Raw genomic sequence first — 14,576 nt, 5'->3', positions numbered from 1 at the left:
GCAGGTGAGGAATGTCTGAGTTTCTTTATTAACCTGAGTATAACAAATAACATGTCCACGGTATAAAAACGAACAAGAGCACGAGGGGCACGGGTACAGCAGGAATACACAACTGATGCACATCTTTTGGAACTGAGTACGTAACTATTTACGTGGAAAGAGTAAGTTCAGATTTGTAAAAATTTTCTTCTCTTTAATAATTAGTCCACTAAAGTTTTACAAAGTACATTCAATACTTAAGTGACACAGGGAGAGGGGGTGGGCCCTGTCAGGCCCCGAGAGCGTCATGTGGGTAGGAGATTTACAAAGGAAGCCAGATGGAATTGGGGGTGGGGGAGGATGTCCGGCTGTAAAAAATAAAAATGGGAATTTAGAAAAGCCACCCACGAGGAAACAGAGACAAACATGCAGTTTTCAGGGGGGGTAGACGAGATGGTTTTGGGGGCACATGCTGGAGGAGGGAGAGAGGAAAAAGGTCCTGGAACCGGGGAGAGTCCTACTCGGGCTCTGAGTTGATGGGGGGCAGGTTTTTGTGCTTGAAATACTGCACGACTTGCTGGGGCAGTTCCGCCAACACAGCTTTGGCCAAAGTTTCTTTAGCTGCCTGAGGAGGGAGAGAGGGAAGGAAGGAAGCAGGGGGGAGAGAGAGAGACAAAGACAAAAATGTGTTATTTCAACAGAGGCTGAAGAGGTTGTCTAGTTGGGATTGCCACTGTGGGCTGAATAATAATAATAATATCGGTCAAGTGCTCGTGGACCAAGCACTGTACTAAATGCCAGAGAAGGTATAAGTTAATCAGATCGGACATAGTCCCTGTCCCATATGGGGCTCACAGTCTAAAGGGGAGGGGGAACATTTGTAAATATCCATTTTACAGACGAGGTTGCTGAGGCATCGTGAAGTGACTTGCCTAAGGTCATACAGCAGACAAGTTGGCAGAGCTGGAAATAGAACCCAGGCCCTCTGACTCCCAGGCTGCTGCTCTTTCCTCTAGGCCAAAGTAAATGGAAAAAAAACCTCTATCTCTCTGCACTTAGAACAGTGCTTGGCACATAGTAAGCGCTTAACAAATACCATCATCATCATCTCTCTCTCTCTTCCCCAACCCCCAGGATAGGAGAGAACGCAGCCTTCTGCTTACATCAAAACCTGGGAAGGAAATCAATCTATGGTATTTGAGTGGTCACAGGATGTAGAGCACTGTACTAAGCACTAGGGAGAGAAAGAGATGATAGGAAAGGAGAAGGGGCTTTCCTGCTGCTCATGCCTCCCCACAGGTATGGTGATTGGGGGAGCCGGGGGGTCATTCTTGTAAGGCTTCTGGCCAACTGCCCCACTGAGGCCCAGGGGCTTGCTGGAGACGGGGCGCTGTGGAGAGGGTTACACTTCCCAAAGGGCGACCGTCTGAGGGTCATCCCCAAGCAAAGCTCACCAGTATGTCTAGACAGGATCTATGAAAGCAAATCCTTTACAGAAATACTTTCTAGCCCAGAGGAGCACGGGTGCCTTGCTGCATTAATGGAGTTTTGGCTTCCCTCTGGCTAACAATGCAGGAAATGGTCAAAAGCCGGGGCAGGGGGCACCCCTTGCCCCCAAAAGACCTTGTCAAAGGCAGCGTCTGTTCCTGCCCACTGCAGGTGAGAGGGAGGGGAGCAGAGGGGCTAGGTACGAGGGAGTCCCAAGGCACAGAAGCCCCAGCAGTCAGTGAGTAAATCATGGCTGTCTCCAAAGGCAGGACCTTGATTCATCACCAGATCCATCCCCCAACCCCTAGGAACCATCCATACCACAGGAGTAGCTGCTGCCTAATAACTCCATCCCTCCTACTAACTAGAGAAGCAGCATGGCTCAGTGGGCTTGGGAGTCAGAGGTCATGGGTTCGAATCCTGGCTCTGCCACTTGTCAGCTGTGTGACTGGGCAAGTCACTTAACTTCTCTGTGCCTCAGTTCTCTCATCTGTAAAATGGGGATTAAGACTGAGCCTCATGTGGGACATCCTAATTACCCTGTATCTACCATAACGCTTAGAACATTGCTCTGCGCATAGTAAGCGCTTAACAAATACCAACATTATTATTAAACTCCATCTTTTCTCCTTCATTTCCACTCACCTGGTCCTCAGTGAAGGCCCAGAAAAATGTCCTACCCTGCGGTCCACAGCCTTTTGGTACAGCAGAAAGCTGAATATTTTAACAAATTGGGCCCTGTTCAGATCCTCTGAAGCCCAAGTGGGTCTGGAAAGCCCACTTTCCAGACTTACTTCATTGATCTAAAATTGTCATCCCCGGCTAGAGACTCTATGCTCCTTTGGGCAAGGATCAGGTCTCCCCCTCTAGGCTAGAAGATTGTCAGGGGCAGTGTGGCTTAGGGGAAAGAGCCCGGGCTTGGGAGTCAGAGGTTGTGGGTTCTAATCCCTGCTGTGCCACTTGTCAGCTGTCTGACCTCGGGCAAGTCACTTCTCTGTGCCTCAGTTATCTGTAGAATGGGGTTAAGACTGCGAGTCCCATGTGGGACAACCTGATTACCTTGTATCTACCCCAGTGCTTGGCACATAGTAAGCACTTAACAAATATCATCGTTATTATTATGTCCTAGTGGATAGAAAACACAGGCCTGGGATTCAGAAGGACATGGGTTCTAAACCCAGGTCCCCAACTTGTCTGCTCTGTGATCTTGGGCAAGGCACTTTTCTGCTGTGCTTCAGGTTCCTCATCTTTAAAATGAATATTGAGACCGTGAGCCCCAAGTGGGACAGGGATGGTATCCAACCTTATTATCTTGTATCTACCCCAGTGCTTAGTACAGTGCCTGGGGCACAGTAATCACTTAACAAATACCATTAAACAAATAATACAAACTGTACTGTAGTGTACTCTCCCCAGCTAATTAGGCTGGACACAGCTCATGGTGTGAGTAGGAGGGAGAACAGAATCAAGTGATCATATCTTCCAACTTTTATACTGCACACTCTCAAGTACTTAATGTAGCACTCTGTACACCGGAAGCAATCAATTAATACCATTCATTGATTGATTTTTTTTTATGGTACTTGTTAAGCACTTACTACGTGTCAAACACTGTTCTCAGTGCCAGGGTAGATATAAGTGAATTAGGTTGGACACAACCCATCACACAAGGGGCCCACAGTCTAAGCAAGAGGGAGAACAGGATTGATCGATCGTGTCTTCCGATTCTATTGTGTAGCCTCCCACGGGCTTAGTGCACAACTCTGCACACGTTAAGCACTGATTGATCGCTATCCATCTGCTCGTTCAGCGAGGGACGGGCGTTCCGTTGACCGTCTCTTGGCCCAAGGATTCCTCAGTCCTGACCGCCCACCCCGCTTTTCCCCACCGGGGCCCCTCGGAAGCACAGCGGGGGGACCTCTGGGACTTACATTGCGGAACTCGCGGAAGGGCACAAACTGCACGATGTCGCGGGCGGCCTCCTCGCCGGTGTAGGAGCGCAGCACGCGGTGGTCCCCATCCAGGAACTCCATGGCGGCGAAGTCGGCGTTGCCCACGCCCACGATGATGATGGACATGGGGAGCTTGGAGGCCTGCACCACCGCATGCCGCGTCTCGTCCATGTCGCTGATGACGCCATCCGTGATGATGAGGAGGATGAAATACTGCTGTGGGAGAAGAGCCCAGGAGTGAGCTGGCAGCCGCTGCCATCCTGCCGGCGAACGCCCCACCTCCGCGACCGGACCCCCACTTCCACCCTTTCCCTCCTGCATCTATTTCATTCTTTCATTCATTCAATAGTATTTATTGAGCGCTTACTATGTGCAGAGCACTGTACTAAGCGCTTGGAATGTACAAATCGGTAACAGATAGAGACAATCCCTGCCCTTTGACGGGCTTACAGTCTAATCGGGGGAGACGGACAGACAAGAACAATAGCAATAAATAGAATCAAATTTCCCCTGGACACCACCTTCCCCTGGCACTTGTTAAGCACTTACATGGGAAACACTGTTCTAAGCACTGATGTAGCTATGAGTTCATCAGGTTGGACACAGTCCCTGACCCACATGGGACTCAGACTCTTAATCCCCATTTTACAGATGAGGTAACTGAGGCACAGAGAAGTGAAATGACTTGGCCAAGGTCACACAGCAGACACATGGCAGACCTGGGATTAGAACCCACGTCCTGATTCCCGGGTCCGTGGTCTATCCACTAGACCATGCTGCTTCTCAGGCTGCTGATCCTGCCGGGGGACTTATGTGGCTTAATTTCATCCCTTCCGGGGGCCACGGGGACAGTAGCTTGAAGCACCCAAGGTGGCACCTTCCCTGCCCCAGGTAGTCCACTGTGGAACCTGGCCAATGCCAGGCTTTTCCCCAGTCTGCCCCGGCCAAAGCTAGCAGGTGAGCACTGATAAGGGCAATCTCCTCTGGCAAAGCTACAGACACTGCCCTGCCCCTGGGCACAACTGGACCCTGGTCACTGAGGGTGGTTGTTTGACAAGATTTATTCTCTAATGGGGCTGATGCCCAGGGCGCCCCGGGCACCGTCAGCACATTCCAACTCCCCCAGCCAGACCCACCCCAATTCTCCCAGTCGCTGACAGGGTGGAGGACTGTCCCCCCTCCCCCCCATGCCACCCTTTCTTGGAGATGGGCGGAGCCCACATAAGATGCCTCTTGGGGCTTGAGGTCAACGTCCTGAGTGAGGCCGGGCCAGGAAGGGGAGGAGGCCCCAGCGATAAGAACCCTCAAGGCCGCTTCTTGTCCTCGCCAGGATCCCCCGTTCTTTGGGTGGCTTCCAGAGGGCATTGGACACTACTGAGGCAGAGCGGTTGGTTAAAAGCCTAAGCCTCCCACCTGCCAGTGCTCTTCCCTGGCATCAGACTCCACCTCCCATAACCCTTTTTACTCCTCACATCTAGGCTGGTCTCCCCCTCAGCTTCCCGGCCAACGTGGTGACCCGCAACCTGCTCCTGGTCTTCCTCTTGCCCCTTCACAAGGAACCCTTGGGCCTAGTTCCTTTCTCTTAGTAACCAACTAGCCCCAAGCCCTTCGGCCTTGGATCTACTTACCATGGACTAGCGGCAGGCAGCTCTCTAAGCTCACTGTGAGCACAGAACATGACTACCAACTCTCGCTTTGTACACAATAAGCGCTCCATAAATGTGGTTGATTGATTGATTGGAACAGTTTGAGGGCCAGGAGGTTTGAGGCAGCAGAAGGACAAGCTAAATTACTTAGAACCCTTTCCTGGCCCAGGGACTGTTTCTAGCAGGGAGATCTCAGAAACAACTTGCATCCCAGAAAACTAATAATAATAATAATAATGTTGGTATTTGTTAAGCGCTTACTATGTGCAGAGCACTGTTCTAAGCGCTGGGTTAGATACAGGGCAATCAGGTTGTCCCACGTGGGGCTCACAGTCTTAATCCCCATTTTACAGATGAGGTCACTGAGGCACAGAGAAGTTAAGTGACTTGCCCACAGTCACACAGCTGACAAGTGGCAGAGCCGCGAGTCGAAGTCATGACCTCTGACTCCGAAGCCCAGGCTCTTTCCACTGAGCCAGGCTGCTTCCCTCTCTATGTCTATGTCTCCCTCCACCTCAAGGGAGGAGCCGTGGGTCTTCCCCTGATTGCGGGCACTAATGACTGACCAGGGCCTGAAGGGCTGATTGGGTGGGATTCAGTCAATCAATAATATTGACTGAGTGCATAATATGTGCATAGCACTGTACTAAGTGCTTGGGAGAGTACACTATAACAATAAATGGATATGTTCCCTGCCCACAATGAGCTTACGGTCTAGAGGGGAAGGGCACTTAGTACAGTGCTCGGCACATAGTGAGCGCTTGAAGCAGCGTGGCTGAGTGGAAAGAGCACGGGCTTTGGAGTCAGAGATCATGGGTTCGAATCCCGGTTCTGCCACTTGTCAGCTGTGTGACGGTGGGCAAGTCACTTCACTTCTCTGTGCCTCAGTTACCTCATCTGTAAAATGGGGATGAAGACTGTGAGCCCCACGTGGGACAACCTGATTCCCCTGTGTCTACCCCAGCGCTTAGAACAGTGCTCTGCACAGAGTAAGCGCTTAACAAATACCAACATTATTATTTGGGGGCTTCCCTAAGCCCACCCTCTGAGTCAATCAGAGAACCTGCTGGGTTTCTTCCGGATTTGAGGACTGGGCCCTGTTGGCTTCCACCCCAGAGCATTTGGCTTGTCAGCCCTTGCTTCACCAGGGAGATCACCAGGTGGCAATATTATCCCAGGGTGACCTGCTAGAGACCGGACATGAGGGGTTCTAGAAACTAATAATAATCATGTTGGTATTTGTTAAGCGCTTACTATGTGCAGAGCACTTTTCTAAGCGCGGGGGCAGATACAGGGTAATCAGGTTGTCCCACGTGAGGCTCACAGTCTAATCCCCATTTTACAGATGAGGTCACTGAGGCACAGAGAAGTGAAGTGACTCGCCCACAGTCACACAGCTGACAAGTGGCAGAGCCGCGATTCGAACCCGTGACCTCTGACTTCCAAGCCCAGGCTCTTTCCACTGAGCCACACTGCTTCTTTAACCAACAATGGACTCCCCCATCCCGGGGGATTCCCTTAAGCAACCAGTATAGACAGCCCGGTGTCCTGTGGAGAATTTAGAGAGGGACGCCTGGTGAACAGGGGAAGAGGTCGGGCGGCCAGGAAGGGGAAGTGGCTACACAAATTAGGGTTCCTTAGCCCCGGGTGGTGAGGAGAGTGGAAGGATAGGATGCAGTCGGTACCTGCCTGGGTAAGACAGCTCAGCTGTTCTCAGTTATCACTTAGCAATAATAATAATAATAATGTTGGTATTTGTTAAGCGCTTACTATGTGCCGAGCACTGTTCTAAGCGCTGGGGTAGACATAGGGGAATCAGGTTGTCCCACGTGGGGCTCACAGTCTTAATCCCCATTTTACAGATGAGGGAACTGAGGCACAGAGAAGTTAAGTGACTTGCCCACAGTCACACAGCTGACAAGTGGCAGAGCCGGGATTCGAACTCATGAGCCCTGACTCCAAAGCCCGTGCTCTTTCCACTGAGCCATGCTGCTTCTCCAGCCTGCCTTACAGAGGGGGAAATTTATGCTAAAGGAGGACCATCGTGGCAGGAAGTTGTGCAGAAGCAGTGTGGCCTCATGGATAGAGCAGGGGCCTGGGAGTCAGAAGGATCTAATTCTCATGCCAGCTCCGCCGCCTGTTTCCTGTGTGACCTCGGACAAGTCACTTCACTTCTCTGCGCCTCAGTGACCTCATCTGTAAAATGGGAATTGAGACTGTGAGCCCTATGTGGGACAGGGACTGTGTCTGATCTGATTATCTTGCATTTATCCCAGTGCTTAGAACAGTACCTGCCACATGGTAAGCATTTAAAAAATACCATTAAAAAAAAATACCCCAGGACAAGCTACTGAGAGAAACAGATCCAGCAGTTCTCGACTTTACCACAATTGGCTGCTGAGGCCATGCCTAAGTAGAAATGCTGTAAATTAAGCAGTGTGGCCTAATGGAAAGATCACAGATCTGGGAGTCAGAGGGCCTGGGTTCTAATCCTGCCTCTTCCACTTACCTGCTGCGTGACCTTCGGCAAGTCACTTCACTTCTGTTCCTTCACCTGCACAATGGGGATTTGATACCTGTGTTACCTCCTACTCAGAGGACCACGTAGCACCTGAAGAGCAGATCTCTACCCCAGCCCTTAGTACACTGCTTAGCACATAGTAAGCACTTAACAAATACCAGTTATTAGTATCATTACTTAGATAGTGAGCTGCACAAGGGCCAGGGATGGTGTCCAACCTGATTAACTCATATCTACTCCAGTGCTTGGAACAACCCTTAACAAATATCATACTGACAATAATAATAACGATTATGATAAAAGAGAAACCAATTTTCACAAAGGAATAATGTTTTAAATGGGGGAATTGTTCAGGAACTAAGGACAGATACCTTATTTTTACCAAAATGACAAACCTCATCTTCCCACCCAAACCTTCTCCTCCAGCAGACTTTCCCATCACTATAGATAGACAGCACCACCATCCGCCCTGTTACACAAGCCCACAACCTTGGCATTAACAGACACATTCCCTGCTCACCAACAGGTTTAGAGCCTAGAGGACCATCATTTCATGATTCCATTTGAAGCGGCCTATAAAGATTGTTGAAGTCTCTTGCCACGACCTGTCTTCCCCCTGCCCCAGCCCAAGGGAGGAGACAGTGTCCCGCTACGAAGACGGGGGTCTCGGCCATGTCCCGTGTGAGAGCAGCCAATCACTCTGTCTCCCCGGCAGATCATTTTTCACAAACCCTGCCCCCGGCATGGACTCAGCTTCAGCAGACAGCTTGAACCCAGCCGGTGACCCAAGCACCCCACTTCCTCTTCTGCCCAAGCAACAGGACACTTGAGTTGAGAAAGTTGAGGCGCTGTGCGGGGGAAGGGCTAGAGAGGGACAGAAAGTTCCTTGTGGGCAGGGAAAGTGCTTTTGTGCTTCTGATGTGCTTCGCCAAGTGTTTATTAACACGGTGCACTGCCCTCAGAGGATGCTTATTAAAATACCAGAACTATTACACTGCAGAATTTCAAGAGGCGACTTTTGTAACTCCCCGAGATACAGGCCCCAGGCTAGCCCAGTTCCCTGTTCCACCCCAATGGGAGGAGAGATTTGAGGTGATTCATTTTTCTCATCATTAACTTGGGGTGGGTTCCCTTGCCATCTCAGGGCAGATCTAGGGAGAAGCAGCATGGCCTAGTGGAAAGAGCACAGGCCCGGGCGTTAGAGGACATGGGTCTGCCGCTTACCTGCTGTGTGACCTTGGGCAAATCCTTAACTTTTCTGTGCCTTAGTTCCCTCATCTGCAAAATGGGGATTCAATATCTGTTTTCCCTCCTCCTTAGACTGCGAGCTTTCTGGAGGATCTGATTAACTTGTATCCACCTCAGTGCTTAGAACAGTGCTTGGCACAGAGTAAGCATTTTAAAAATCCTATTATCTTTATTATTATTAGATCTGGGGCTCCTCAGCAGCCCAGTGTGGACCAGGGGCCTGGCAAGCCGCTTTCTCAGGTTGCTTAGTAGAGTGCTCTACACACAGTAAGGGCTCAAGAAATACCATTGATTAAGTCTCAAAATGGGTGACTTTGGGCTAGCTCTTTGACTTCTCTGGGCATCAGTTACCTCATCTGGTACCTCATCTGGGCATCAGTTACCTCATCAAATGGGGATTAAGACTGTGAGCCCCATGTGGGACAAGGACTGTGTCCAACCTGATTAACTTGTATCTACCCCAGCGCTCAGAACAGTGTTTCGCATATGGGAAGCACTTAAGTACCATAATTACTATTATTATTATTAGCACTCCAATTCCTGGTGAGCTGAGGGCTTCTGGAAACCTTCACCCTCAGCCTCTCTAAGACTGTAAGTTCGTAGTGGGCAGGGGATGTGCTTAGTACATTGCTCTGCACACAGTAAGTGCTCAATAAATACGATTGAATGAATACCGATTACTGCCTCGCCTCAGCTCTCCCCACCTGCAGCAACGTGGAGACGTGGGCAGGGATTGTGGGGAGAGGGAAGTGCAGTGTCTCTCCTAAAAGCGGAACCTCTTTTCCAAACCAACACAGGTGCTGGCTCTGCGCTCTCTCTTCTCTTTCCTCTCTCACATATGCTGGCCCTTTAAACGTACTGGGTCTCTTTGTTGCTGATCCCTGTTACCATGGTGAAGGTGCAGCTTCTTGAAGCTCCTGGTTATAGGAAAGCTAAGGCTTGCCTGGAGCCCAGGCTTAAAAACTTCCAGCTCTCACTCTGGGCTTCGGTTTTAACCCTGATTGTTCCAAGTCATCTCCTAGCCACGGTTTTATTTCCCTTCTACATAGGTGTCCTTACTTGGGTCCTTCAGGACCTTACTGTGAGCAGAGCACTGTACTAAATGCCTGGGAGAGTCCAGTAGAACAAAAGAACCGTCATATTCCCTGCCCACAAGGAGGGTTCTTAGTGCAAGCATAAACCTGGCAAAAATCTAAGATCTTGGCTTTCTGCCCTCCGCTCTGAGCATGCCTCCCTCAATCAATCGATCAATCAATGGTATTTATTGAGACTTACTGTGTGCAGATCACTGTGCTAAGCACTTGGGGGAGTACAATTCAAGAGTTACTGTTTTTATGGCATTTATTAAGCGCTTTACTATGTGTCAAACACCGTTCTAAGAGCTGGGAAAGGTACAGCTCTTACCTGAATTAGGAAAGTGATTAGGGAAGTGAATTAGGTCGGACACAGTCTCTGTCCCGCGTGGGGCTCACAGTCTAAGTAGGAGGAAGAGTTGGTAGATGCATTCCCTACCCACAAGGAGCTTACAATCTAGAGGGGATCTTCTAGTCTGTTTCCTGTCGGGGTCTCCCCACAGCCCCACCTCTCCACCCTGGGACCCTCCCCTCTTCTTACCATGCTCACTTTGAGAAGCAGCATGGCGTAGTGGATAGAGCAGAGGCCTGGGAGTCGGAAGTTCATGGGTTCTAATTCCGGCTCTGCCACTTGTCTGCTGTGTAACCTTGGGCAAGCCATTTCATTTCTCTGAGCCTCAGTTACCTCATCTGTAAAATGGGGATTGAGATCGTGAGGTCCAAGTAGGACAGGTACTACATCCAACCTGATTTGCTTGTAACCACCCCAGCACTTAGTAGTGCCCCTGGCACATAGGAAGTGCTTAACAAATGCCATTATCATTATTATTATTTGTTGTGAGTTCTGGCTTCAGGCTCGGGTTCCTCAGAAAAAGGTGGGATGGGCAGAGGATCCTGCCCTGCCAAGGAGTCCGAAGGTTGCCCTGGGACATCGGGGAGAGGCCGAGGAGGTGGTGCTGACCATCACAGTTTCCAAGCCCCCACCTCATTTCCAAGCCCCCCACCTCCACGGTCAACTGTTGTGGGGGGTGTTGATAATAATCTTTGTGGTATTTGTTAAGCACTAATTATGTTCCAGTCACTGTACTAAACGCTAGGGTGGATACAAGATAATTAGGTTGGAACCAGTCCCTGTCCCACCTAGGGCTCACCATCTTTATCCCTATTTAACAGATGAGGCAACTAAGGCCCAAAGAAGTGAAGTGTAGTTGAGGTCATCATCCCTGCTGGCCTCACCCCAACCTCTGGCCAGCGACGGAAAGGGGGTGGCGGCCGGGAGTGCGGGAGGGAGGCCATCAGGACTGCCACCACTTCCCGGTTCCTTCGAGCATTCTCTTTTCCCATTTGTGGAGACAGATTCAGGGTTGGTGGGATGGGCTGACCTAGCAAGGGATGGCTTGTGTTCTTCCGCTTCTCCAGAGAGGGAAGGGACTCACATATGGGGCTGATAGTTGTGGGGGAGGGAAGGGATGAGTGGTGGTCCTCTCCAGATCACTGTGGGCAGCCAAAGTGTCTGTTTATTGTTCTAGTGTATTCTCCCAAGCACTCAGTACAGTGCTCTGCACACAGTAAGCGCTCGGTAAATATGACGGACTGCCCAACTGATTGATTTCCATGGCTTTCCTTTGTCTGATTCCCACCTAGGCATTCTTTCCCAGCACTTAGTACAGTGCTCTACACATAGTAAGTACCTCATAACATCCCTCACTCCTACTACGAGCTGGAAATCCTCCTCTCTCCAAGTTCTCTAGATCTCCCCCTCACCCCTCTTCCTGGCTTGCCCCCTGCCCCCAGGATCCGCCTCCTTGTTGAGCGGCTGGCTCCAGCTTCCCCATCCCTTTCCATCCTGGCCCTCTGCCCCTGCCCCGTCCCCCTCACCCAGCCCCTCGGTGGTGGGACAGCCCTCATCCCCCTCCAATGTCCCCAGCTTACCCCCTCATCCAGTTCAGACTTGCCTGCCACCGACACGCTCCCTCCCTGAGTCGTATTAAAACGGCTCCCCTGATTAAAACGATATTGGCAATATAACGAGAGCGGCTATTTCCAGACGATTACCGCGGCTGCTAATTCGTGCCCGGCCCACTGGGGTCCAGACCAAACTGCATCGCCGGGTCCCCACGTGGGCATTTTTCTCTTCCAGGGTGAGGAAGCTGCGGGCCCAAGTCGGCCCGGCCACGGTCTGGCGGGGGTGGGAGGGTGAGGGCCTGTGGCCATCACCCCCACTGGCTCCCCTTCCTCTCTGCCCTCCTCAACCAGTTAATGGTTTTTGAGGGCTTACTATGTGCAGGGCACTTTGCTAAGCACCTGGGAGAGTACGATCCAACAGAATTAGCAGAATTAATGCTCCCTGCCCCTACCAAGCTTATGGTCTAGAAGGAGACTACCTTCAAACCCGACTTGAGTTCTTCACCCCTGCCCCACAACAGGCTCACCATTCGACGTATCTGACTCCTCTCCTTGGGAGCCAGTGCAGGAGCCCCTCTCTGTCCCAACTCTGCTTCTTTCTCACCGACAAAACACATCCTGCCCTTCCTCCTGAACTCCACTAAAAACCAACCTCTTCCGCAAAAGTCTCCCCAAATTAGCCCATCCTGGCGATGGCCATGTTGATCTTTTCATTTTACAACTCGGCAAAACCTGAATTAGGATCAACCCAAAGTACATGCCACTTGGGAAACATTCTGCACTACTTGCAGATTTCTCTCACCATATGCAAGCCCCACTCCGACAGCAGATCCCATCACTTACAGGCATAATAATTATAACAACGATGGTATTTGTTATGTGCTTACTATGTGTCAAGCACTGTTCTAAGTGGTGGATAAGACACAGGGTATACAGGTCGGACACAATCCCTATCCTACACGGAGCTCACAGTCTAAGTTTACATTTTACAGACGAGGAAATGGAGGTACAGAGAAGTTAAATGACTTGCCCAAGTTCACACAGCAAATAAGCGGCAGAGTCGGGATTAGAATCCAGGTCCTCTGACTCAGGGCCTGTGTTCTTTCCCCAAGGCCACGCCGCATGAGTAGTCCCCATTTCCTCCTCCTTTAACCTCACTCTCTCCCTGTGATTTGGTGGCTGACTGAATATGAGGGTTGAAAGAGGGTGAGAGGAATCAAAGAATCAGGTTGTAGGCTTGAAGAGATGGGGAGAATGGCGGTGTTGTCAATAAAGATGGGAAAGTTAGGAGGAAGAGAGGTTTTGGAAGATAAGATGAGGAGTTGGGTTTGGGATATATTGATTTTGAGGTGCCAGCAGGATATCAATGTAGCTATGTCTTGGTGGCAGAAGGATTTGTGAAGCTGAAGAGGAGGAGAGAGGTTGGGGCTGGAGATGTAGATTTGGCAGCATAGAGGAGGTAACAAGATATGACGGCAGATGGGATGACAAGCAGCATCGTGTAGTAGATAGAGCACAGGCCGGGGGGTCAGAGGGTCATGGGTTCTAATCCCCGTTCCATCACTTGTTGTCTATGTGACCGTGGACAAGTCACTTCATTTCTCTGTGCCTCAATTCCCTCATCTGCAAAATGGGGACTGAGAATGTGAGCCCCACCTGGAACAGGGACTCTGTCCAACTTGATTTGCTTGTCTCCACCCAGTACTTAGTACAATGTCTGGCACATAGGAAGCCCTCAACAAACACCATCATTATTATTATTATTATTATTATTAGATTGAGACCAGAAGGGGACCAGAACTGAATCTTGAGGCACCCACAGTGAGGGAGAGGGAGGGCAGAGGAAAAGCAGATGCTCTAATAGTAAAATATTGGCTTAGGAAGCAGATCCATATATCTTACATGAAAAAAACACCCACTGAACTGCAATATTCTACTTTGAATAAATCTCTATGGTCCTTAATTCACTGGGCAATTACTGTTCATTGCAGAAGAATCTATGAAAAAAGGAAGAGGTCTTCTGAGACTAGAATGTATATGCCCTTAAATTATATATTATAAATTATTTATTCATATTAATGTGTATCTCCCCCTATAGCCTGTAAACTCATTGTGAGCAGGGATTGTGTCTGCTAATTCTGTTCTACTCTGCTCCCCCAAGTGCTTACCATGTCTCTATACACAGTAAGCGGTCAATAAATATGATTGATTGACAGAATTCGTTAGCCTAAAAGCAGCCAGTTGGAAAACAGCAGCACTGAACATAAAGACGGTGACCCACTACCCTGGATCTGACGTTCAGAATAATAATAATTACGGTGCTTGTTAAGCGCTTACTCTGTACCAAGCACAGTTCTAAGCACTGGAGTAGATACAAATTAATCAGGTTGGACACAGTCCCTGTCCCACCTGGAGCTCACAATTTTAAACCCCATTTTACAGATTATGTAACTGAGGCCCAGATAAATTAAGTGATTTTCCCAAGGTCACACAGCAGACAAGTGGCGGAACGGGATTAGAACCCAGGTGCTGCTGACTCCTAGGCCCGCGCTCTATCCACTAAGCCACGCTGCTTCTCAGGATATTGGAAATGTGCAAATCACCGGCAATGGGAAGGGGCCGGCTGGCGAACAGGGAGAGTAATGAGGCTATCGTGAAGAGTGGTTTCTGGGTCAGTCGGGTCAAGAGACGGAGGAAAGAGACAGAGAAGAACACACGAGAGCCTTGAGGTTATATGTGCCTGTCTCTGGCCAAGGTGATGCCC

General features: G+C 50.0%; 1 protein-coding gene across 2 annotated transcripts in view; it reads right to left on the bottom strand.

Moving 5' to 3' along the window:
* The window catches only part of CPNE2 (copine 2), a 96,561-nt gene continuing 81,985 nt past the window's right edge, over window positions 1–14,576 (bottom strand). Inside the window, exons 15-16 of one of the 2 annotated variants that reach the window (XM_029076170.2) lie at window positions 3,399–3,632; window positions 1–604 (exon numbers count right to left, since the gene is read on the bottom strand). In XM_029076170.2, the coding sequence (XP_028932003.1) occupies window positions 497–604; window positions 3,399–3,632 (342 nt within the window). In that variant the 3' untranslated portion in view covers window positions 1–496. Of the gene's footprint in view, window positions 605–3,398; window positions 3,636–14,576 lie in introns of both variants that reach the window. The other variant, XM_029076169.2, reaches the window with a different exon arrangement.

This window comes from Ornithorhynchus anatinus, chromosome 11 (assembly GCF_004115215.2).
Source record: "Ornithorhynchus anatinus isolate Pmale09 chromosome 11, mOrnAna1.pri.v4, whole genome shotgun sequence".
Classification (NCBI taxonomy): Eukaryota; Metazoa; Chordata; class Mammalia; order Monotremata; family Ornithorhynchidae; genus Ornithorhynchus; species Ornithorhynchus anatinus.
The sequence above is the reverse complement of the archived record's forward strand: the minus strand, read 5'-3'. Positions and strand labels throughout refer to the sequence as shown.